The sequence below is a fragment of the Sciurus vulgaris genome (genome assembly GCF_902686455.1).
Source record: "Sciurus vulgaris genome assembly, chromosome: 16".
Classification (NCBI taxonomy): Eukaryota; Metazoa; Chordata; class Mammalia; order Rodentia; family Sciuridae; genus Sciurus; species Sciurus vulgaris.
The window spans coordinates 48,975,775-49,000,612 of NC_136477.1; the positions used below are offsets into that span (position 1 = coordinate 48,975,775).

The 24,838-nt window shown below is 40.5% G+C and overlaps 1 protein-coding gene across 9 annotated transcripts in view; it reads left to right on the top strand.

The window, feature by feature from the left end:
- ARHGEF3 (Rho guanine nucleotide exchange factor 3) overlaps positions 1–24,838 on the top strand; it is a 303,446-nt gene that overhangs the window by 254,748 nt on the left and 23,860 nt on the right. For 7 of the 9 annotated variants that reach the window (XM_079116472.1, XM_079116474.1, XM_079116476.1 and 4 more), the window contains 2 exons: positions 6,315–6,422; positions 21,041–21,211. In XM_079116472.1, coding sequence (XP_078972598.1) covers positions 6,315–6,422; positions 21,041–21,211 — 279 coding nt within the window. Of the gene's footprint in view, positions 1–4,797; positions 5,417–6,314; positions 6,423–21,040; positions 21,212–24,838 lie in introns of those variants that run through there. The other 2 variants (XM_079116480.1, XM_079116478.1) reach the window with 2 other exon arrangements.

Here is a 24,838-nt window from a genome sequence, read left to right on the forward strand (position 1 = left end):
TGAACTGCTCTTTGGCCCTGGGAGGGGGATGATAAAGTCAAGGCAGTGGTACACTAATTTAAACTTTGAACTTATTTGGTTGGAGAGAGGCAAAGGGGAAGTGATACTCTGGCCAGGATGGGAGGTTTCAGCCTCTTAAGTAAAAGACAGTGTTATTGTAGGAATGGAAAGAAAAGCATGAATTTAGGAGACAGACAGGGTGGTGGTGGGGGCAAGTGAACCATGCTCATAAATGAAAATAAATACAGCAACAAGATCAGAGGACTCCTGTCCATGGACAGTCTGATCTTGAAGGGACCTCTATTTTCTCCATGTGTTTCTGAAATAAATGAGAGTTGACCCCCATTAGATTGCTTTATGTTATGGAGTTAAGTGATCAGGAGCCTGTTGATGGGTTTCTTAATGAGAGGGAATAAAGAAAGGAGTCAATAGAATAAGACAGACTTCAGAGAGTCTGGCATCTGATCTGATGCCTCTCCATCAGGATGCCTGCCTTGGAATTTAAATGTTGTAAAGTAAAGTTCTCCCAGGTTTCACTATCCAAAACTGTGGGTCTTGGGCTGGGGAGATAGCTGTCGGTAAAGTGCTTGCCTTGCAAGCACAGGGCCCTGGGTTCGATCCCCAGCACCACAAAAAAAGAAGAAAAAAAAATTGTGGGTCTTTTCCTAGTGCAATCTGTATTGGTTAAGAGGTACTGAAATTCAGCAGTCAGGTTTGTTTTGTTTTGTGTTATATTGTTTTGTTTTTCCCTCATTTTACCAGACTTCTGTTTTGGATGATGTCTGTCTCTCTGGTGTCTTCACTAGGCCTGTACTAACAAATGATGCAAAATGCTTGGGTGACATCTGTTTATTCTAGTGTTTATTGGTACATTTGCAAAACCATATTGTGTGCATTAAAAAAAAAATAACTAAACATGGAAAAAAGTAACTTTCTAGCCAGGCACAGTGGTGCATGCCCTGTAATTCCAATGTCTCTGGAGGCTGAGGCAGGTGGATTTCAAATTCAAGGCCTTAACAACTTATCGAGATACTGTCTTCAAATAAATAAATAAATAAATAAACAAATACATAAATAGGACTGGGAAGTAGCTCAGTGCTAGAATGCTCCTCAGTTCAATACCCAATACCGTATTTTTTTTTTTTTTTTAAGTACCCAGGATTGAACTCGAGGGCACTCAAGCAATGAGCCACATCCCCAGCCCAATTTTGTATTTTATTTGTATATAATGTCTCATTGTGTTGCTTACCACCTCGCTGTTCTGAGGCTGGCTTTGAACTTGTGATCCTTCTGTCTCAGCCCCCTGAGCTGCTGGAATTACAGGCGTGTGTCACTGTGTCCAGCCACCACAAAAATTTCAAAAATACTTCCTACCATGGAGAATTTTGGCTTGTATCATGGGTGGGATTGCTTACTGATTGCTCTGTGTGGTGCACCTGGTTTTGACATTTATCAACCAGTTGTCAATTCTCACCCCCTTACCCCAACCTTGTTTTATTTTAAAGTAGATCCCAAGGCATCATGTCACTTTTTAATGTCTTTTGTTTTTACCTGTTAATGATCAGGGAACATTGTTGGTGTTGTGTTTGGACTAATTTCCTTAGAAACTTAGGAGAATAAAATGCAGCAGGATAGGGTTTACTCATAAAAACTAAAGTCATATACATCCCCTGATCACCACGGGAGGAGCCTGCATGGCCAGCCCCAGGGAGAATATGCAGATCAAGCTTATTCCATCTGCTGGAGCCTGAAGATGGCTAGGGGTGTCTGTTCAAGAGTGATGTGGTTGTGCATGTTGTCTTTGGGTGTCTTTGGGTGACCCCAAGCCAAATACAGCACACATCCTATGGGTGTGAACCTAAGAAGTTTCTGTTTTTAAATAGTTTGAAAAAGGATAATATTTTTGACATGAAAATGTTCTGAAATTTGACTTTGCATGTTCATAAATAAAGGTGTAATGGACCATAGCCACATTCATAATTGTACATATTGTTTATGACTGACAGCAGAGATGAGTAGTTGTGATAGGCTGGGTGGCCCACAAAGTCTAAAATGTTTACTTTCTGGGCCCTCACAGAATAAGCTAGGCTTGATGTAGGACATGGGCTGTGGAATAAGCTGCCTTGGATAAAAATCCTGGTCACTTTCTTTTTTTTAGCTTAATGACTTTAAGCAAGTTGACTACTCCATGCCTCAGTTTCTTCAACTTGAGAATATGGGGATCATAATAGTAGTTAAATTATAGGGATACTGGTAAGAGTAAATAGTAAATTTTATATGTTAAGCATTGAAATGTATTCCTACAACCAGTATTAATCATTATTATTTATTTATGCTAGAGTTTCTCAGTCACTGTGAGACTTTAACCTCCTATTTCATATAAGGATAGTGAAAGCATTTAGAGGGCTACTGCAGGTACATTAGACAAACCCTTGGGAGTGCAGTTTCCAGCCTAATCAGGCAGGGTCCTATAAAGGCTTCCCTGATATTTCCAAATGCTTGAAAGGCTATTTTGTATGACCCCATCAACTCATGGGTAAAATGTCTACTGACTCAGTCAATTCTCACTTCTTCTTTGCAGTACAGCAGTCCCTGTGCACATGATTGCATCCCCTGCCCCTTCTGGGCTGTTTTTGTGGCCCAGTGAAGGTAGAGTCTCAAGAGCAGCTGCAGACATAACATAGATCATCGTCCTACTACTCCAAATCCCACTCTGGCTGAAAAAAAAAAAAAAAAAAGAAAAAGAAAAAGAAAATTGGTGAGGGGCTCCTCACTAATGCCATATTTATGTCATTAAAACTATTTTTGAAGGAATAAAAATATGCCATGTCATATGGATGTAGTAGGCATTTTCTTATGTTGCAATTGATTTTGGTTTTTAGAAGAATCAGGAAAATATAAAAATTATTGTATATCAGAAGGAATATCAAAATCCATTTAATAAAAAATCATATTTAAAATAAAATAACATGGAGTACTCTATTCCATTTTGTTTGTAATTAAGCCCAAGATGTATTTTAAATTGCTGAATCTGTTCCTTTTATGAAAAAAGTTTACTTTTTTGCCTGTCTTCTCTTTCCCTTCTTACCTCATTTCCCTTCTTCTTTTAGTTTCTTTCTCCTTTTCCCCTTCCCTGCCCTCTGAATAGAAGAAGAAAAATCATTTGATAAATGTCAATGCCAATGCATAATAGAAATTCATGGCAAACTTGGTACAGAAGGGAACTATCCATGCTCAATAAAGGATGACTCTTGCACTCTTTCAGCAAACACAATATATAATGATGAAATCTTAAGAATAATCATTTTAGAATTAAAAATTAGAGTAGTGTACCCACTATATTGGCTTATAATCAACAACATACAGGTGGTCCTAGCCAGTGCAATAAGACAAGAAAAACAAATGTTATAAAGTCTAGAAAATAAGAAACAAAACTATTTTTATTCATGAAATAATGCCTACATAGAATACTCATTGTCCCTTCCCCCTTTTTTAACCTCTTTAGCGATATGCCCTTCTGCTCTGTCTTAAAATTATGTGGTGGAGCTGGTGTGTGCCCTTGAAACAGGACATCTTGTTCCTGGGGTTAGCATCGACCTTGCACAACTTGGTCTGGCAGCTTTAGTTGTTGGACTAGGAAGCCTCTCTGCAGGTTTTGTTCTGTGTCTCTCTGCAAAGGCTGAAAACATCCCTGGTATTGCATTTGCTAGTTGTCAGTAGAGCTATTTAACTAGAGTCTGGAAACATTTTCCCTGAAGGCTCTCTTTAGACAGCCATAAAATGTAGCTGGAGACATACTGAGTAAATGGAAAAGAAAAATCAAATTAGGCCAAGAATTTTTTTAAATCTCCTATTCTCACAGAAGCCCTCAAGGAGAACACCATAATTCATACTTCACTCATGTGGGTCAGACATAAAGCTCCAATAACCTGTAAGTGTTCCATTTTTGAACTTGCACCTGCCTGTATTGCTGGATCATAGCAATGGCTTCTGGTTCAGTCCTTCTTTACTTGGGAATTTCAGATTGCCAGATAGCAGCCTGGATATTCAATGGCAAATAGGCAATGCCTTAGGCAAGCATTTTTAGTTACAGTCTTGTGTAGCAGCACTGTGCTGAACCTACAGAGGGACCTGCAATTGCATCGTACATATATCTTTATAGCTACATAGATAAAGCCCATCTGACTGGGTCGTGTGAAATGGGCAGCAAAGTCAGCAGAACATTAGAAGAGATGACACAGCAAGTAGAACAGAACTGGATCATCCCTCAACCTGCCAAGTATGCAGTGTCTCCTACCCCCTTTTAAAGAAAAAAATCTAGCTCCTATTTGCCCTTCATCTTTTCCATTCTGATACAGAATTTGTGACCCAACAACTTCAGCCACAAAAATGAGAAACAGACAGAGGTTCTGGACTCTGAAGTAGATGCAGGATTATCTGAGACTAAGTCCTGCTACCCCAGGGAATCCCCTGACTCCTCAATTGCTGCAATGCGGTTTATACCACCAAAGGTAGAGATTTGTGATCCTGGCATTTCTAGATCAGAGCAGGAACCATTTAGAGAAATTCAGGGGATACTGAAGAGGCTGTGTGTGTGTGTGTGTGTGTGTGTGTGTGTACGCATGCGTGGATTCAGTGTGCTGGTGGTGCAGCTCTGACGTTTAAAAAAAAAAAAAAAAAAAAGTCCTCTTTTAGGCGCAGATGCTCAGGAGCCAGGCACTGGACAGGGAGCATACTGAAGGGCAATGTCAGCTGAAAGACAAAGGACTGTTGGACCTCTCTTTTTAATACTTACACCTTTGTAAGGCTGTGTCTCTTACGTTGGGAGATTTTTCCGTGACATTTTGGAGCTGAGCCTTCTGGTGGTCTGAGAGTTTTCTACTGCCTGTTCAGCTTAGCATGCTAAGAAGCCAGGGAGTCCCCGGCAGCCCGAATTCCTTCTCTCTCTTAGAAAAGTATCAAACTGCTTTGAGAAATTATAAAGTCATTCTTAGCCATACTGTGGAAATGTTTTGAACTTTTGGGAGGGGGTAAAGTTTTGAATTTTTCTACTTAAATACCAGAAAACTCAGGGACAATCTATTTCAGAGACAACTTATGATTTCTGAGGCTGGCAAGGGCATAAAATGACAGGAGAGCTTCTCAGCAGAATTGCAGATTCACAAAGGATTTTTCCAAGCACCTGCTATGTTCAGAATATCCTGCAGGGATGTCCTGAAGAATCAGAAGTTCTGGTTTAATTCCTCAGAACTTTGAAAGCAATGGCTGAAAAGGAAAGATGAGCGCCTGGGGGCTCCCTCTGCAAATGACTGAGGTTTGCCACAATTGGCTACTTTGGCTTTTTCCTTCAAAATCTGGTGTCTGCATGTGCTGTCCAGCATCTACTGCAGGTCAGATGGAGCTTAGGAAGACAAGGGTAACCGTTCTCTTTGTCTTTGTAAAATGTTTTGTCTGTTATTTCTCTTTTTCTCACAGCGTGCTGTTTTTATTTATGTAATTTTTGTCTGTAAAGTCATTGGGATGGGTAGGCTCCCTCTTACCCATCATCCAGTTTGGGAATATTGCAGATTTGCAAATAACATTTTCTGTGGAGGGATGTTCAAAATGTGTGGCTGTAAATAGTATAGAAATGAATACCCATGGTGCAATTTTCTCCTTGTATGTATTCTTTTGCCATCGGGTTTATATTTATAAATATTAATATGTGCATTTCAAATACATTGTAGATATAAAGATACTTTCATAAGATCCCAGCAATAAAACTTCCTTTCTTTAAAAAATAGATTTTTAATTTAGTGAATTAAGAAAAGCAATCTTTATGCCTTTGAAAAGCCACTTCGTAAAAGAAGAGTGGCTTTCGGGGAAATAGGGAAATGGTTTATAAAAAGATGAAACCACAAGCAACAAGACACCTGCCTGACAAGGTCATTGGATGGAAAATCAGAGGTCATTTTTCTCTACAGGACAGGAAGAATGATTTTACTAGGTGGAGGCTTCCGAATTAAAAGTTGGCAGATACTGTGGGTGAGGGAAAAGGAGATCCCTGCCCCTGTGCTGTTCTCTCAGAAGCTGTCTCTGTTGACATCCCGCGTCATTTATCCTTTCCTGGCTCCTAAGTGAGGTCACCTCTGCAGAACTGGAGTGAGACAGGGCACTTTTGATATTCCATAGTTCAGTGTGCAGCCATCAACTCGTGGAGAGGAATATGATTATGTGGTAGAGTAAGGTTGTCTTCAGAATTGACCTTGACATTTTCCGTTTTTTTTTTTTTTTGTTTTTGTTTTTGGTTTTTTTTTTTTTTTAATTTCCTGCAGGAACCTAGTAATAAACGGGTCAAGCCCCTTTCCAGAGTCACATCTCTAGCAAACCTCATCCCACCAGTGAAGGCCACCCCATTAAAGCGCTTCAGCCAAACTCTGCAGGTAAGATGAGCACAGTGGTTTTTTTGTAGATAGGGGCATTCTTATCCCACCCAGAATTTCCCCTGGTTACAGACTGATTGGATTCAATGCTCAATAGAAGAGTACAAGTGAGAGGACAGAAAGGAAGAAAAGTGTTCAAGTTGCAACCTAGAGTCAAGGCAGAGTCAGAACCATTTCCCTTCAATTTTCCCACACAATTGTGTTTCCAAGGCATATGCTACATCCAGATGTTCTCTTACAGGTTTTGTCTTAAAATATCTGTGTGCTCCTAAGAAAACCAGCACATGATATGAGCTGGTGGGTTGCAGAATCTGGTAGCAGGGTCAGCAAACTGCAGCATGTAGAAAAAGTGCAACCTGCCGCCTGGGTTTGTTTTTAAAACCTAAAGCTAAGAATGGTTTTATTTTTTAGAACATTTGGAGGGGACAGGGAACAAGAGTGGTATTTCTTGAAATATGAAAACTATATGAAATTCAGATTTCATTGTCTATAAGTAAAGTTTTGTTGGAACCCAGTCATGCCCATCTGTGCTTTGTCAGTGATTGCCTTTGCATCCCAGTGGCAGAGTTGAATGGTTGTGACAGAGACCATATTGCCCACAAAGCCAAAAATAATTACCATCTGGCCCTTCACAGAAAATGTTTGCTGACCCCTGGGTTAGAGCAAGGACCCTGGAGCAGAAGTACCTTGCTCTGTCCTTAACTATCTCATTCAAAGACTGTCATCTTGCTCTGGTAACTTAACAACTCTAGGTCTTGCTTTTATTCCTTTGGGTAAATTTGTCATAATTTCACCAGCTTTTTTGTAAAGTTGTTGCAAAGATTTATGTGATGGTATATTTAAAGGGCTTCCCATAGTCCTTTGGACCTTTGTTAGTCATCAATAATTTACTAATTACTTCAGTAGTAAATTTTGGGTGTTGTAGTAATTTTTTAGTTAATGGGTGTTTGTAGTTATTCTCATTTTCTTTCTTTTCTTTTCTTTTCTTTTTTTTTTTTTTTTTTTTTTTTGGTACTGGGGATTGAACCTAGGAGTGCTTAATCACTGAACCATATTTCCAGCCCGTTTTTCTTTTTTCTTTTGAGACAGGATCTCACTAAGTTGCTTAGGACCTTGCTAAGTTGCTGAGGTTGACTTTGAATTTTCTATCCTCCCCCTCAGCCTCCCAGGATGCTGGGATTACAGCATGTGCCACCATGCTCAGCTGTAGTTATTCTTAAACTCCTGATGAAGCTTATCTTTTAAAGTGAAAATTGAGATTTGTCCAAGATCTTAGACCCTAATATCCTCGTTTAGATTGAAGCCCACAGAAATCATGCCATGAAAAGACTCACCCAATATAGCTGAACCATTTCAAGTGGGCCATTTCTCATTTTTCCTGAATACCTTTGCTTGGCAATATTATCCTTGCTTTTTGCATCTTTAATTGTGAACCAGAACCCCAGACATGCCTCAAGTGACAAAAATCCATGACTTGAGAACTCTTTGGGGTTCTGACCCTTTCTACCCCTGCTTCCACATGGTTTGACCAATATACCATGACTCCAAGAGCCCATTCTGTTCTTGCCACTTTCCTATAGATGCCATTCCTCTCCAGAGCTCATCCCCTAGGTACCCATTCCTCTGTTAACTGTGCTAACAGTTGCTCCTGAGTGAAACCTTCATCACCTAATTTGCTAGGTTTGGCTTTGTTTCTCTCCCCTGGACCCTTGGTTATACCCTGATCTTTTTTTATGGGAGAACAGAGAAAAAGAAAACAAGGTCAACCAGAGGAGCCAGATGAATGGCTGCGAAGCTAGTGAAGGATGTGTTTACCTGCTCTCCCTCATGACCAGTCCTTGAGCCCCACTGGACAAGCTCATTGCCACCAGGTTCCCCTGGAAGATTCATCACCACCTGATTCCTACACATCTGCTCTTTCACTGAGTTCTGCTTTTTGGAAATTCTTTAGCCCTTCTTCTGCATTTGACTCTTTCCTCTGCATCCTAGTGACTGATTCAAGTTCACTCTGTAGCTATTTCCTCCCTTGATTTTGGAATCCCCACATTGCTGGCTATCTCTTCCTATTGCTTTCCCCCAGGATGTCCCACCCTGTGCCCAGGAGGCCCTCACTCATTCCATAGGCATCAAGTGACCCCTTACCATGCACCATATTCTTCTTCCTTCCTTCTTGTTGCTCTGTTCTGAATGGAGATACCTTCTTGTAGATTTTATGTCAGAGTTGGGCCTAATTCCTATGTGGCAGTAATGAGCTGGACCTGAGTAACTAGTCACCTGTCATCTACAGATGTTTTCTCACTCTCCGTCTAGCTCTGGTCCCTTTGCTTCACTTGCTATCATTGCCTTGCCCAACCTATAGACTTGCATTGATGCTCCTAGAAAAAGCAGCTTCTGTGTCTCCAACTGCAACCCAGCTCTGATTATACATTGCTTTGAGACCCTCCATGATCTTGCCTTCACAGTCTTTTCTTCTGGCTTCCCAGGCAATCTTTATTTCTTTTCTCCTGTTCCTGGGGATCCTACACAGGAAACACTGAAGGAAATATTTATCACCTTGGAAATTTGCATTGACCTGGAGAACTGGGACAAAAGAAATCATGTCTGAAATCCAACAGACTAAGACCAAACAAGGATGAGAAAGCCAGATCCAAAGGAAAGCTGATGTGTAAAAATTGGTTTCCAAAGCCTCAAAGGTTTTTTTTTTTTTTTTTCCCAAAGTAATTTTTCTATTTACTTTTTTCAAATATGATGAATTGCTAACTCCAGGCTGTATGTATGGGACAGAAACAACCTGGCAGAAATAGAACAGTTAATCATATGGTTATGCATAAAAGACACAGAAAGGACTTGCGTAACATGCTTATTCTCAAGTGTGTCCTGGTGAGGGTGGAGAGATCAGTGTATAGAAATGGGCCCTGTGGGTTGTGTGCAGCATTACACAGCATGTCTATGAATGATCCATGAAGCATGGAGAATGCCTTCTTGCCCTCTAGGTATATCTGCCACTCATGTTGGGGCATGCAGTACAACATTATTTCCATCCTGCATTCTGTAGCATTATTTCCAGTCCTAGCATCCCAGTAAACGGCACCTGACTTTACTGTTTCCCTCACCAGTTAGACTGGGAGTGGATGCTAATGTAGCTTGGGGAGCTGGGAGAATAAGGGGGACAAGCAGGCCTCACAGGGGTGCTCAGTGAACCAACTTCATATCCTTCCACCTTCTCTATGGATCTCCATATTTTTAATAGGGAAGAAAGAGAATCAGGAGTCTGGGCTGCCCGAGCCTCTCAGCAGCCATTCATCCTCACCCACATGTATATATTATTTATGCTTTTCTCTTCCAAAAATGACTTGAGGCTGTCTTGGAGCAGATTGGTTTTCCGTTGCAGAATTCCTTCTCCCTGGCTCCTGGCACCTTAGATATTTATGGATCCCTTTGAATATCCAATTATGTCTCTCAGGTCAGGTTCCTTTTCATTATAGGCTAAGAGATGACTGAGGCCTGAACACAATGTTTTCATCAATACAGGAGCACTTAGCAGCTCTTCCTCCTGCTCCTCTGGAGAGCAGTTACCCCAGGAGGATATCAGGAGAGCTTTGGATTGGCAGTCTCCCCCAAAAGACTAAAAGTCCTGTCACAAATTCAAGCAGTCCTTGGAGCAAGAACTGCAGGGTTTGTTCTCACTTGCTTCCCTGTGCCCATATAGGCTGGGGGCCTGGGCCATAGCACAAAGGCTGTATTTGTAGATGTCGGGAAGGGTCAGGCCGACTGCATGGTGCTCTGTCTGCTTCCTTTCCAGGAAGGTTAGCAGGTCTGTAGACTGAAGCACAGATGTCTGGATCCCTCCAGGCCTATAAATTCTCTCCCTGGCCTGTATGAGAAGAAAACCTGGCCCAGATCCAAAAGGGGCCAGAGTGCATTCCCCTGGTGTGGAGTGGGGAAGGTGAGCTTCCTGTGAGCTGGTAGCTTGATTCTCCCAGCCTCTCCTGTGCACAGCTGTGCACAGCTGCAGGACTCATTTGCACTGAGTCCAGTGCATGTGATAAAATGCTGTGCTCATTACCCTGTGATGTAGCCCTTTATTTTCTTTGGACATGAACTTTTTTCTCTTCTGTTATGAAAGTGTATGTTCATTATGGAAAAATACAGAAAAGAAGAAAGAGAAAAGAACACACATAGCCTTCCACTCTAAAACTACCCCCTGTTCATATTTTAATAATTTCTTCCCAGTATTATTTGGGGTATAAGTACATACCTTACATCCCCTGAGCCTACTTTGGGGTCACTCACAGTCTTTCCAGCTTTATCACTGTGTGATTGACTGCCTTTGGAGTTATTGCCTTCCAGGTGACCATAGATGATGAGTGACTTTTACATCTGTGTTGGTCTCTTGTGTTTCCAGGCTCTTCATTTAGGTGAAAAATGTTCATCTTTGTCACTGTTACAGTCTCTTGGGGGTGTTGCATCTTTCATTATAGTTAAATAGCCCTAGTTGGGTGCAGTGATGTGTGCCTGTAATCCCAACAATTTGGGAGGCTGAGGCAGGAGGATCACAAGTTTGAGACCAACCTCAGCAACTTGGTGAGACTCTATTTAAAAATAATAAAAAGGACTTGGGGTTGTAGCTTTATGATAGAGCAAACCTAGGTTCATTCCCCAGTACCATACGAAAAGAAAGAAAAAGTTAAATATCCCCATTTATTTCTTTTGCCTTTTTTTTTTTTTTTTTTTTGGCTTAGTATGTTTTGTTCCATCTCTGTTTTCATCTTCTTTTTGTCATTTACCTGAATGAGAAGCTTTTATGTCACAAGGACAAGAAGTATTATATCACAATTATTCTTGGAAAAATATGATCTTATGCACTGGGTATATATTATTTCATTGTGTTGATATGATTTATTTTATACCATTGGCCTATTAGTGAATAGTTAGGCTGTGGTATTTTTGTATTGCTGATTACATTGAATATCATTTGAAGGCATTTATTCTATTTTTTTAAATTATTTTATTGTGCTTTCTTTAGATTATATAACATAAAATTAAAAATTATAGTGAAATACAGAAAAGGGAATAATAGTCACTTATAATCCCTCCTCCACATCACCAAAAAAGTTTACATTAACCTTTCAGTACATACTCAGGTAGTTGTTCTTTTACTGGATATATAGCTGCTTGCATTATTTTTTCCTGTGTTGGAAATAAACCCAGGTCCACTTGTACATGCTAGGCAAGCACTCTATCACTGAGCTATATCCCCAGCCTCAAGTTCATAATCTTACTGTATATACTTTTTTTTTTGGTATCAGGGATTGAACCCAGGAGCACTGTACCACTGAGCCACATCCCCAGTCCTTTTTTTTTTTTTTTTTTTTTTTTTTTGAGACAGGGTCTCACAAAGTTGCCTAGGCTGGCCTGAGTCTTCTTGCCTCAGTTCCCAAGTAGCTCTGATTATAGGCCTGTGCCACCGCACCCAGCTCGTGGACCCAGTTTTTAATGGGTTCGTAGAGAGTTTTGCCAAAAGGATGTGGCAGTTTATTTAATCACACTCACATTGTTGAACATTTAAATGGTTTCCATTTTTTTTAACCTTTGTAGATAACATTGCTTTAAACATCCTGATCACAGATCTTGTGCCTTCTTGTGTGTGCTGGTATTTTTTTCTTTCCTTCAATTATATTCCTAGAGTGGAATTCCAGCCAAAGGGTGTGAACATGAAAAAGTCAAAAAAATTTTGTTTATGTTTTTGTTTTTGAACCCGAGGCCTCATGCATGCTAGGAAAGTGCCCTACCACTGAGCTACATCCCCAACTCTTTTTAATTTTGAGACAGGGTCTTGCTAAGTTGCTGAAGCTGGCCTCAAAGTTGGAATCCTCCTGCTTTGACCTCTCAAGTTGCTGGGATTACAGGCACATTCAACTATACCTAACCCCCAAGGTTGTTTCTCTCTGTATCAATAGTGCCTAAAAATTACTTAGAGTGTGATTTAAAAAAAAATTGGCAGTTGCTATTATTATCACTTATTATTAGAAACATTGGCTATTGCTGCTCCTAGGCTTTCCCCAGGGGCTGGCAGTGGGTACCTGCCTAGTGATGGGGTCCTGCCCTTCTTCAGCTGACATAGTAGAACATGTATCCCTTCCCAACTGTGGCCCCTGCAGGGAGAATTGCTTGGTGTTAGAGGGGTTCTTGGCAACCACAAGCCACGTGCTCAAGTAAGATTTGAAAATCTTAAGTAGTAAAGTATATGAGAGAGAGATGGAGAGAGAGAAAGTAAGTTTAGCAATGGCCTGGGGGTGGGGAATGTCAAGGAAGGCTGCCTTGCAAGGAGGGAGGGATTTGTGTTGGGTCTGGGATGACTCAGAGCTGATAAAGATGAAGGGGAGAAAGGGCATTTCAGGGTTGAGATAGGAGCAAGTAGACTGATGCCATCTAGATATGAGAAATATCCCCAGCACCACACACACACAAAAAAAAACAACACTAGATATGAGAACTAAGTAATCTCCCAAGTATACATGCTGTACTCTACATTTGGCAACCATGATTTTCTTCTTCAAGGACCTGCGACTTAGTCCCTTGGTCTGATGTCATAACTGAGAGAAGACTGTGGCCCCTAGTTGCTTGGCAGATGCAGAGATGAACTTGGGGTTTGTGTGTTGTTGGAAACAATCAGAAACCAGATCTACCTTGCTGTCTAGGAGGAAATGGTATAGCTGAGAAGAGACCTGCATTCCATATGAAGAAGAACTTCCAGTTCTCTGCTGTTCTTCGTTAGTCCTGAAATAACAGACTATCGTAAATAGTCGACACATAATTTAAAGCTTTTTTATTTATTAATGAGACCTCTCACTAGTTGAGTAGCTACTAAGAGCCTGGTTCCAAACAAAGCCCTTTATGTTTATGGCTTCATATCATCACCTCCCCAGGGTCTGCAAGGTAGGTTTCACCACTTTTATAGGGGAAAGACTTGAAAGTTTAAACATGTGCCCAGAGTCACACAGCTGGTAAGTGCTAGAGCTGGGACTCTGTGGGGTGTTCAGGGTGACTTTCTCATGCAGGCTTCTTACAAAAGTAAAAAATTGGTCATAATAAAGCCTGCAGTTTGCCAGAATCTAAAAATAACTACCAGGCTTTGGAGCTGGATCATCCTACCTCTCGGCTGTTCCTTACTTTGTTTAGGGGAAATGGGGGACAGGGAGAGTCATTGTTTCCAGTGAGTGGAATATTTTGTCATTAATATTAGCGTACAAGGGCCAGTTGATTGTGCCCCATTGACAATGTTTGGGTAGCTGCCCCAGAATTCTGGAAGTCTTCCTAATTTTTGGCTGGCTCAAAGCAAACTATATATTTTTTCCATACCGACATGAGCTACAATAGGTTTCTCTTTGCACTGGGTCTTTGGGGCTTGACATTTATTGATTTTCAATTGATTGAGTATCCCTTTACTATGTTTTTAATTGGCATTAATCTGAACCAGATTCTAGCTATGTGATTTTATGTTTACAGTGCCACTTATCACTGAGTGTTCCTGGTCTTGCATATTCGTCAGCTGATTTTGTTTTTTCTTAGTTAATATCTGTTCATTACAAGAAGTCTAAAAGATACATGTAGAAAATTATGAAGTGGAAGATTAAAATCCCATAATCCAGGGGTGTTTATAATAACCTTCCTTCTTTTGTCTAAATCTGCCTGTAAGGTTTGCCACTCATCGTTAAGCTTTCTGAAAAAGAATGTTTGTTTATTTTTTTAAAATATTTTTTAGGTGTTGATGGACCTTTATTTATTTATTCACCTATTTATATGCAGTGCTGAGGATCAAACCCAGTACCTCACAACACTAGGCAAGCACTCTACCACTGAGCCACAACCCCAGCCCTAAGAATGTTTTTTGAACAATCATGGAATATTCCATTTTACGGTTACACTGTGACTTACCTAACTAATCAGTGTAGTTGGGCACTTTTGGCTCTTTCCAGATCTTTTATAAATAGCACTGTCTTGCTAATGGTTTTTCTCACTCTTTAAGTTATTCTTAATGAAGGTCTTTCAAGGAGCTGTTTGGTCCAAGTAGTTCAGAGGTGTGTCTGCTATTTGCTAACTAACAGATGGAAGCATATAGTAATCCCTTTACCTGTGATGTCACTTTTCCTAGTTTGTTACCTCATGGTCAACAGTGATCTGAAAATATTACATGGAAAATTCCAGAAATAAATAATTCATAAGTTTTAAGGAACTTTTATTATGGTGTATTATTTTTTATATATGTTTTTAGTTGTAAATGGACATTTATTGATTGATTGATATGTGGTGCTGAGAATTGAACCCAGTGACTCACATGTGCTAGACAAGCACTCTACCACTGAGCCACAACCCTAGCCCTGTAGTGTATTATTAAAATTACTCCATTTTTGGTTATACTTTATTTCTTACTATACTTCATTTATGAATTAAACTTTATCATAAGTATATATATAGGAAAAAGCATAGTATATATTGGGTTCATTACTCTCTGTGGTTTCAGATGTCCACTGGGGCTTTTGGGACATATTCCCAGGGATAAGAGGAGACCACTGTATACAAGCAGGCACTAATGATAGCAGTGCAGTCAAAAGTCTAACAGTAACAGTTGCCAGCCATCTCCAAGCACCAGACAGTTAGCTAAACCTTTGATACCCTTTATCATATCCAGTCCTCACTAAAATTTTACAACTTTGTATGGTACTTATTATCATGCCCCAGGCAGGCATGGCAGCACATACCCATATTCCAAGTTTGCAAGGGAGATTGAGGCAAGGGGGTTGCAAGTTCAAGGACAGCCTGGGCAATTTACTGAGAACCTGTCTTAAAAGTAATAATTAAAGTAATAATTTTTAAAAAGTACAGCTCAGTGGTAGAGCTCTTACCTAACCTGTGCAAGGCCATGGGTTGAATCCACAGTACCACCAAAAAAAAAAAAAAGCCACTTTTACAGATTAGGAAACTGAGTTCCAGAGAGAGGAAGTTTTCCAAGGTCCTTCAGCCATTGAGTTGACTTGAAGCCATGTTTACTTTACTCCAGAGTTTTTGCTGTTAACCCAAATCTGTGTTTTGAAGTTCAACATCTGGGCTCCATTCCTGTTCCAACACTACCTTGTGCCAGTTACTTAGTCCTCTGGTCCTTGAATTTCTCATCTGTTGAAAGTGGAAGAACCTGCCTGTCTCCTCTCCAGGGACTAGTGTGAGGGGCAAATGCGACACAGCTACACAGCAGAGTTTTCTAACTTTCAGCTCATTTCTCTAATCAAGCTTGTAGAAGGGTTCTCCATAATGCTGTGGGAGAACATTTTCTGATCCCAGCCATGACCACTGTACATTCCATTTATTCCACTGCAGTAGCCACATAGGATTCTCTTTTCCTCCTACAGCCATACCCTAACCTCCAATTCATTTAGTAATGAACCCTCTGCCACCAAAAAGCAATACAATCAGGATGGTACATGTGGAGGGTTTTCCCAACCTGACCTTTCTTCATTGGAGTGTGTTATCTCTGGGTGTGGAGACATGTTTTTGGAAAAGGATGGGGAGCACCCTGCTGAACAGGCAGCATTAACAAATAAAATCTGTCCCACCCTGTCTACCTGCTGGGTGTACATTTCCTCTGACACATGTAAAGGGACTCTATTTTCCACCCGACAGCCTCCTTTGCATGTGCAGTGTTTTTTCCACCTACCCAGCTCGGGCATAAACATGAACAACCATTTCCTAAATCTGCTTTACCTGTGTCTCTTGTGGCCATTGTTTTAGCTGCCTGCAATTATGAGCTTTGGGTTTTTAGCTCATTTGCTAGGCCAGATTTCCTCATGGAAACTCTTGCTTGTCTTGGATGGAACATTTTTTCATTTCAGCCCCAGAATCCCCACACCCCTGGAAATAGATCTATGTATATGTATCTCTTTTTAGGTGGTCCCTCCCAAGGATGGGTCCCTCACTTCAAGGTAGACCTAGTTACTGTGGATTTAGATACCACAGACCAGTGTCTTTCAATCCAGAGACTTGGTAGTGTCTGCAGATGTTTGGGTTGGCACAACTGGGTTGGAGTGCTACTAGCATCTAGTGGTTAGAGGCTAAGGATTGCTAAATATCCTACAGTGTCCAGGACAGCCCCTCATTCATCCACCTGAAGTTTGATTGGTCAGTGATCAGTTCTTATTCCTAAAACAAAACAAATGCATTTTCTCTCTTTGATTTGAACTCCTAGAAGACAGGAGCAGGATCTCATCTCATTGAAACCTCCCCCCAGTGCATGACTTATATGGAAACTGTAGGTGCAGCCCCCCCGCCCCCCAAAAGCAGAAAAGGCTGAGGCTTTGGGAAAAAACAGATCTGAGTTTTGGATACTGCCTGGGCAAGTCCCTTAACCTCTCTCAACCTCAGTTTCCTCACAGGTAAAATGAAAACAAACCCCACCTTGCAGGGTTGGTGCAAGATTGGAAAATTGAATTGAAGGTCTAAACACAGGCAGGCACATAAAAGACCTCAGTGATAATGTCCCCATAGGACCTGGAACCCAGCAATCACTAAGAAAACACAAAACGAGGAATTCTAAAACACAAAAAGAGGAATTCTTAATGATGGGGCTCCCCTAGTAGTATAGTCTACCTCTCTCATTTTCTCAAGTTGCCTCAAAAGAAAATCTCCAACTCTTTGGGGAACGTTTTAATATATACATAAAAATATCCTCAATCTTTCTTATATTCAAAACTGGGAACTGAAATCCAGATATAGTTGTTTTGCCCATTAGATTCATAATAATACCTTGCTGATGAGAATACAAATAAAATACACTATCGGTGTCTATCTGGGAGATATACAGTTGAACAGCCTCTTTTGAAGGTCAATTTGACAGCACTATAATGTTGATATGAAGGCTGGGGATGTGACTCAGTGGTAGAGCACTCACCTAGCATGCTTCAGACCCTGGGTTCAATCCCCAACCCTGCAAAATAAAACTGAGAGGAAATAAAATGTTGATACAGTGTAGACTTAAGGAATTCTACCTAAGTCTGCCTTATAGAAGTACTAACATGAACACATGAAGGATATTCACTGAGGCACTTTTTATAATAGCCAGATACTGGGAGTGATTTTAACATCCATTTAGTTGGGAATTAATTAAAACAGTGTGGTCTACCTAGACCATAAGATAACTAACTACAATCACTGAAAAGAATGAGTGATTTTGGGGTGACAAGAATGCTTTAGAACTAGGTACGTGGTAGTTGCCTAATGCTGTGAACTTGTTAAATGTTACTGATTTGTTCACTTTAAAAATGATTATGTTATATGAATTACACTTCTGTCTTTGTGAAAATTGAGTCTTACGGAGTTGGGGTTGTAGCTTGGTGGTAGAGCGCTTGCCTAGCATGGGTGAGGCGGTGGGTTGGATCCTTAGCACCACACAAAAAGAAGAAATAAAGGTATTGTGTCCACCTGTAACATATATGTGTGTGTGTGTCCATCTATAACTAATATATATATATGGGTACATATACATATATATACATATATATATATATGTCATACACAATAACATGAAAAGATATTATTCCAGGAAAAGAGAAGACATTGCTTTCTGTGAATGTTAGCAGATGCAAGGAGGAAAGTTTGGAAGGGTCTAGAACAGACTCAATAGTGGTTACTTTTAGGAAATGGACTTGGGGAAAGGAGGGAATTTCTACTTAATATTAAATGTCTGAGATGTCTGCAGTATCTGAAATTTTAAAAGGTAGTATAAATTACTTCTAAACTGGTAGGGAGAGTCTGAAGTTGGTTAGGGACTGAAAATGTAAGGAGGTAGAGGGATGATTCTTTTAAGTGAAAGTGGAAACTGTGTTTCATTTTGAATTTTCTTTTTGTGTGTGTTTTCCTTTCTTTCTGGGTTTTAATGCCTGTCTGTGCTTTGCTTCAGAACAGCAAAGGGAGTTACTTGGTGACTCACTATTCATGTTTTGACCTTTCAGTGGCTATGGCTAATTGATTCTGAGTGCAGGGGATCTACATTCATTTAATCTGGCTACTGTTTATAAGGGACTGTTTTAAGAGATCATAAGGATTTGTGAGATGCCATTAGCCAACCGTGTATTGGGTATACATATTTTCTTTATCTCCTGCCCAGGGCTGCTCCAGCAATCCTGAACTCTAGGTGCTCACAGAGGCCTGTGCCAGCCCAAGGAGCTTGGGTTGCTACTTAAAAACAGGGCTAACTCCCAGCTTCCAGAAGGCTCTAGTAATACCCTGAAGCTCCTTGGAAGCTTCTCCTTATATTTTTAATTCCTTCATTTTTGTTAGGTCATAAAAAATCATTAAGTAGGAAAATCAGAAATCACCTCTGATGAAAAACAATAAAATTTTATCTTTTCTTGTGTGGACTTTTTGCATAATTATATACAGTGTTCATAGGCAGATTTTTAAATTATCTCAGAATTAAAAAAATTTTTTTTAATTGTTGTTGATGGACCTTTATTTTATTTATTTATTTGCGGTGCTAAGACTTGAACCCAATTGCCTCACACATGCTAGGCAAGTGCTCTATCACTAAGTTACAACCCCAGCCCCTCAGAATTTTTTTTTTATTGGCTAGAATAATATTCTATCAAGCAAGTAAATTAAACTTATTTTTAAATACCCTTATATTGAATGGTTCAAATATTGTCATATTTCAAAATAACTGGGAGCTACCTTACCTTAGAACGTCTTGGTGATGTTGGCACATACATCACTTTCAAAATCAGTTCCCGCCCTTGGGAAGTTTATAGTTTAAAACAAGTAACAGTATATACAGTAAAATGTGATCATTGCTATGTCAGAGGTATGTCTAAATTGCTCTGGGAGAGGAGAAAAAGAAAACACAACATTAGTGAAAGTTTCCTAGAGGAAATGGTATTTGACTTATATTCTGAATTAATTGTAGACTATAAGAAACACATTCCAGAAAGAGAAGATTCCTTGGAGGGAGCACAGAAGGATGGCAAAGCGTGTCACATTTAGGGGATGGCAGATAGCCTAGTATGGCTGAAGAATAGGGGCCTTGTGGGTGAGTGGCAGGATATGATCCCAAGTACGTAGCCTGTGGTCAGATTACAAGAGCCCCTCTGTGCCAAGCTGAGGAGTTGGAACTTGACATCGAAGGCCACAGAGAACAGTGGCAGGGAACACTTGTTAAATAACAGTGTGTGTGTGTGTGTGTGTGTGTGTGTGTGTGTGTGTATGTGTGTTTTATTTTTCAGTTGTAGATGGGCACAATAACTTTATTTATTTATTTATATGTGGTGCTGAGGATTGAACCCAGTGCCTCACACATGCTAGGTGAGTGCTCTACCACTGAGCCACAAGCCCATCCCAACAATGTGGTTTTTGAGCACAGTCCTACCTCATTGCTTTGGCAAAGTTTCCAGTGAGTGTGTTGAAATCTTGTAGGATGAGGACTAAAGATGATGTATTTAACTTCCTTCCTGATGATTTGTGTTTGTCATGAGAAAGTACCACGGTGGTATATTCTGCCACAAGGTTGGACTTTGGGTGTTTAGACCACCCCAAAGTCAACTGAGGCCTCTGGAAATTAAGAAAATACCTCAGATATCATCATCATTTGCTGCTAAGATGGCATTTATTATGTATATTAGTTGGGACTTTTTGAGTTGATGGAACTCCAGCTAAGATAAATGTAAATAGTGGTAATGTATTAGCCCATGTAACTAAAATGTCCAAGCTCTTGCTGGCTTCAGGCACAGTGGGATCCAGGGGCTCAAAACACTAGCGTTGGCAAAACTCATTCCCTTCCTATTTCCATCAGTTAGTCTCTCCATCCTTCATTCTGTGTGGACCTTCTTTTTCTCCTGTGGCAGATAGATTCTCCTGTGTGACCAGGGAGAGTTACTACAAGAAGCCCCTGCCTAAGTTATCTCCTGAGCTCACGGTTCCAGAGGAATGAAGACTCTTCCCCTTTTCTCTCATAAACCACGTAGCAAATTCCCAGGACTCAGTGCTCAACCCTGAAGCAGGATTAGAATATTGTAATTGTTCAGGTCTGGTGGATCCCACCCAAACTACATCCAGTGGAATGTGCAGGAATAGTGGGGTCCTGTTGGTCAGAGGAGGAGAGTAGGTTTGTTTTGTTTTTAATAATTTTTTAGTTGTACATGGACACAGTGCCTTTATTTTATTTATTTATTTTTATGTGGTGCTGAGGCTCGAACCCAGTGCCTTGCACATGCTAAGCAAGCACTCTACCACCAAGCCACAATCCTTCTGAAGAGAGGAAATGACACTTGGAAACAAGTAGAGCTCACAGCTTATCAGGGAGCCGCCTTTGCCCTGGAGTTTGGCCTGACTTGTTTTGATGATGTAGTACACTTGTCCAGGTTGCATAGAACTGAACATTCCCAGCACGTGTGGGGCATGTCCAGTTTTCCTCAGCACGTAGGCTCAAGACAAAAGCCCGCTTCCTAAAGGCTTTGTGGTTGTGACCTCTGTTTCTTGCAAATATATGATTTATGTTCCGTCAGCAACAGGAAGCTACTCAAAGGATCCACCTAGTTCTACTGCTGACCCCGTGCTGGCTTGTTCTTATTGTTTAGCGTTCCATTAGCTTCCGCAGCGAGAGCCGTCCCGACATCCTCGCCCCCCGACCCTGGTCCAGAAATGCTTCCTCCTCAAGCACCAAGCGGAGAGACAGCAAGCTGTGGAGCGAGACCTTCGATGTGTGCGTCAATCAAATGCTTACATCCAAGGAAATCAAGCGGCAGGAGGTAGGTTCCTGTGTCTGCAGGGAGGTGCCTTGCAGGGGAGCATCCCACAGAGTCTGCACCTCAGTGTCCAAACCAGGTGGAAGGAACTGAGAAACCCCACTATTCAACTGGGTGAGTGTGGCCCCCACTTTAAAAAGAAACTGAAGTGAAAATCTGGAGCTTATAGGATGTTAAAACCAAGTGCCTGTTTAAGATTCTGTAGTTCATAAAAATAATCCTTTTAATTATATTTTGATAGCCTCTACAATATTTTAAAATATTCAGTTTATAGGACTGGGAGTATAGCTCAGTGATAGGCCACTTAGCATGCATGAGGACTAGAGTTCAATCCCCAGCAATGCAATAAAATAAAATTTAAAATTTAAAAATTCAGATTATAGAACTTTGATTCAGCTTTGCAGAAAACTTCTTTCCAGTGCAGTACAGTTAGTTCCATTCCCTGTAAGCTTTCTGTATCATTAGCCCTAATTGGCTGTGATGACATTATACTTTATAGCAGGTTTGTCATATGATAGGCTATGCTAAGCACTCTGCATTACCTATCTTCTAGTGAGATCCCTGCGGTTTCTATTTTTTGTGGAGAACTTGATGTTGTAAAAAGGAGAACTTGAAAATTGTCTGGTTCTTTGACTAAGCAATTCCTTTCTAGGAATTCATCTGCCAGACCTGCTTGTATATAGGTGAAAAGATATATGTGCAGGATTTCTTGTTACAGTAGTATTTATAATTGTACTAATTTAAAAGAAGCCTAAACAGTTATTACTAACAACTAGTCTAAATATATGAAATACTGTGTAGCTGCAGAGACACATGAAGAAGTGATGATATGTATGTTTGGCTAAGTAGATAAGGCAGGGAACAAAATAGGATGTAGACTATGCTACCACATATATGAATACAGAAATACGAATACAGTTGGTAGAGTGCTTGCCTTGCAAGCACAAGGCCCCTGGGTTCAATCCCTAGTATCACAAAAAAAAAAAAAAAAAATAGAAAGAAAAATAGTGCATTTATATATTTACTTGTAGAACCATAAAATATTTCTGGAAGGATACCCAAGGAACTGGCAACAATGTTGCCTCCTGGGGTGGCTGGAAGAAAGTGAGAAGGAACGTTTTTACCATGTGCCCATTTGTGCACTAAATGAATTCTGTACCATGTAAATATATTACCTAGTCAACAATTAATAAATAAAACCTTTGAAAATAATACATGCACTGAAGAAAGTCCTGTGAAGAAATATCACAAAATTTTAACAGTAGTTAATGTGATATTGTAAAATATGTATTTGGTCGTTGTCCTCATTTCCTGGCATACAACTCATATCTTCAGAGTGGTATTTTGTATGTTGATGAATTGACTAATGGCCATCAACCCTTGGTAGAGTCCAGATGGAGGCTGGTCACCAGTGAGGCCAAGGCAGGACTAGAGGGGTGGAACTGAAAGTCTAACCTCTGGGGAAGGAAAAGGAGTTGAAGGTTAAGTTGATAACTAATAGCCAGTGATTTAGTGAATCATGCCTATGTAATGAAGCTTCCATTAAAAAAAAAAAAAAAAAAAAGAACGAGGTTTGGAAATCTTCCAGATTGCTGAACATGTGGAGGTTCTTAGAGGGTGGTGCTCCTGGATAAGGCATGGAAGCTCCACACCCTTCCTACCTCAGCATATTCATCTCTTCATCTGGTATTTATTGATATCCTGTAAAATAAACTAGTAAACCTAAGTGCTTCCCTGAGTCTGGTGAGCCCCTCTAGCAAACTAATCAAACTGGAGGAGAGGGTAATGGGAACCCTGAGTTATAGGAGATTGGTCAGAAGCACAGGTAAAACAACCTGGGTTTTTGATTGGCATCTGAAAAGGGGTGCAGTCTTGGGGACTGAGCTCTCTACTTGTGGGATCTGATGCTGTCCCCATGTATGTAGTGTCAAAAGTGAATTAGAGGACACCCAACTGGTGTCCCCTGCAGAATTGATGGCTTGCTCAGTATGTGAGCACACTGGATGTCAGAAGTGATCTGTGTTGTGGGAGTATGGGAGAAACTGAATTTGTTATTCCTACGTTCTCAAGAGTTAACAAGATGCTAATATGGATTATTTAAAGTTTTTCTTCTTTATGCTTCTCTATATTTTCCCAAGAGTTAGTAAGTTACATGTATAATTTGTACAATCCTGTACTGAGAAAAAGGAAGGAAGGGAAGAAAAGAAGGATGGATCATGGATGAGGACATTATTAAGGCATGGTGAGCACAAGGTCACCACCTAGTGTATTATAGAGTCAGGATTTGAACTTGGGTCCTTTCCTATCCCAAATCCAGTGATGTGTTTCCTAGTGTGAAGGTCCATGGTTTCCCTCTCTTAGAGGCCACATTTGGCCAGTCTGTCTAAGTGAACTCTAGTAGAATGGATGGACAAAGAAATCTGAGGAAGATCCACATAAAGGCTAATAAGTTATTTTGATCCAATCATTTTCCTAGTTTTGATGACACATTATAGTTATATACCACCATTAGATGCAGCTGGGTGATGGGTGCACAGCACAGGATCTCTCAACTGTTTGTCACTTTTTTTCCGTTTTCTTTTTTGGGGGGAAGGATGTGGGTGTATGTGATACTGGGGATTAAATCTGGGGACACTCTACCACTGAGCTATACCCCAAGCACTTTTTATTTTATTTTGAGCTAGAGGCTTGCTAAGTTGCTGAGGCTAGCCTGATACTTGCAACCCTCCTGCCTCAGCCTCCCAAGTCACTGGGATTACAGGCCATGCCACCTTGCCTGGCCTATTTTTTGTAACTTTTCATGTGAATCTATAAGTATTTTTAAATAAAAAGGTTAATGAAATAGAAGAAAAACCCATGGGATTTTCTGTACCTCAGAGGGGTTGGTGCACACTCCTCTTGGGTCCAGTGTCCTGCCTCCATATTCACTGCCTGCCCTCCAAAACCCCAATCCCATGGTGCAGGCAAGGCCTAAAGCCTATTCACTCCTTCCCTCCGCTCTGGAAAAATAAAAAATGCAGTAGTCCCTGAACTGTTGTCCCAGACTTGCCCTTTAATAACATAATGTTTGCCAAGGATTTAGATCCTCAGATGTGAATGTTCTGTGCGTCATAGCTCTCTAAATCATGATGGCTTAATAGAGCCAAATTAGAAATAACCCATTTACACACTCTTGCACACAGCCTGCTCCTGTAATTTTATTTATTGTACCTGGTGGAGCTGAGAAGCACTTTAGAATGAACTGACTTCACCAGTTTTTATTTAGAGTGATGAAGTGTTGTATTCTGCATGATCCCAATCTCAAGAAAACTAGAAGCTAAGAGAAGGATAGGTTTTTTTTTTGTTTGTTTTTGTTTTTTTTTTGTAATGGGGTTTGAACCTGGGGTGCTCTACCACTGAGCTACATCCCCAGCCCTTTTTATTTTATTGTTGAGGCAGGATCTCACTAAGTTGCCAAGGGTGGCCTTGAACTTGCAATTCTCCAGAGTTGCTGAGATTACAAGCATGTGCCCCTGTACTCATCTGACAAATGGGTGACAGGAATAAAGCATTCTACTAAGATTCATCTTCTTTTGAGTAGATAAACTGTGAAGGCCGTATCAAAAATATAGCCAGGTCCATTACTGAGAA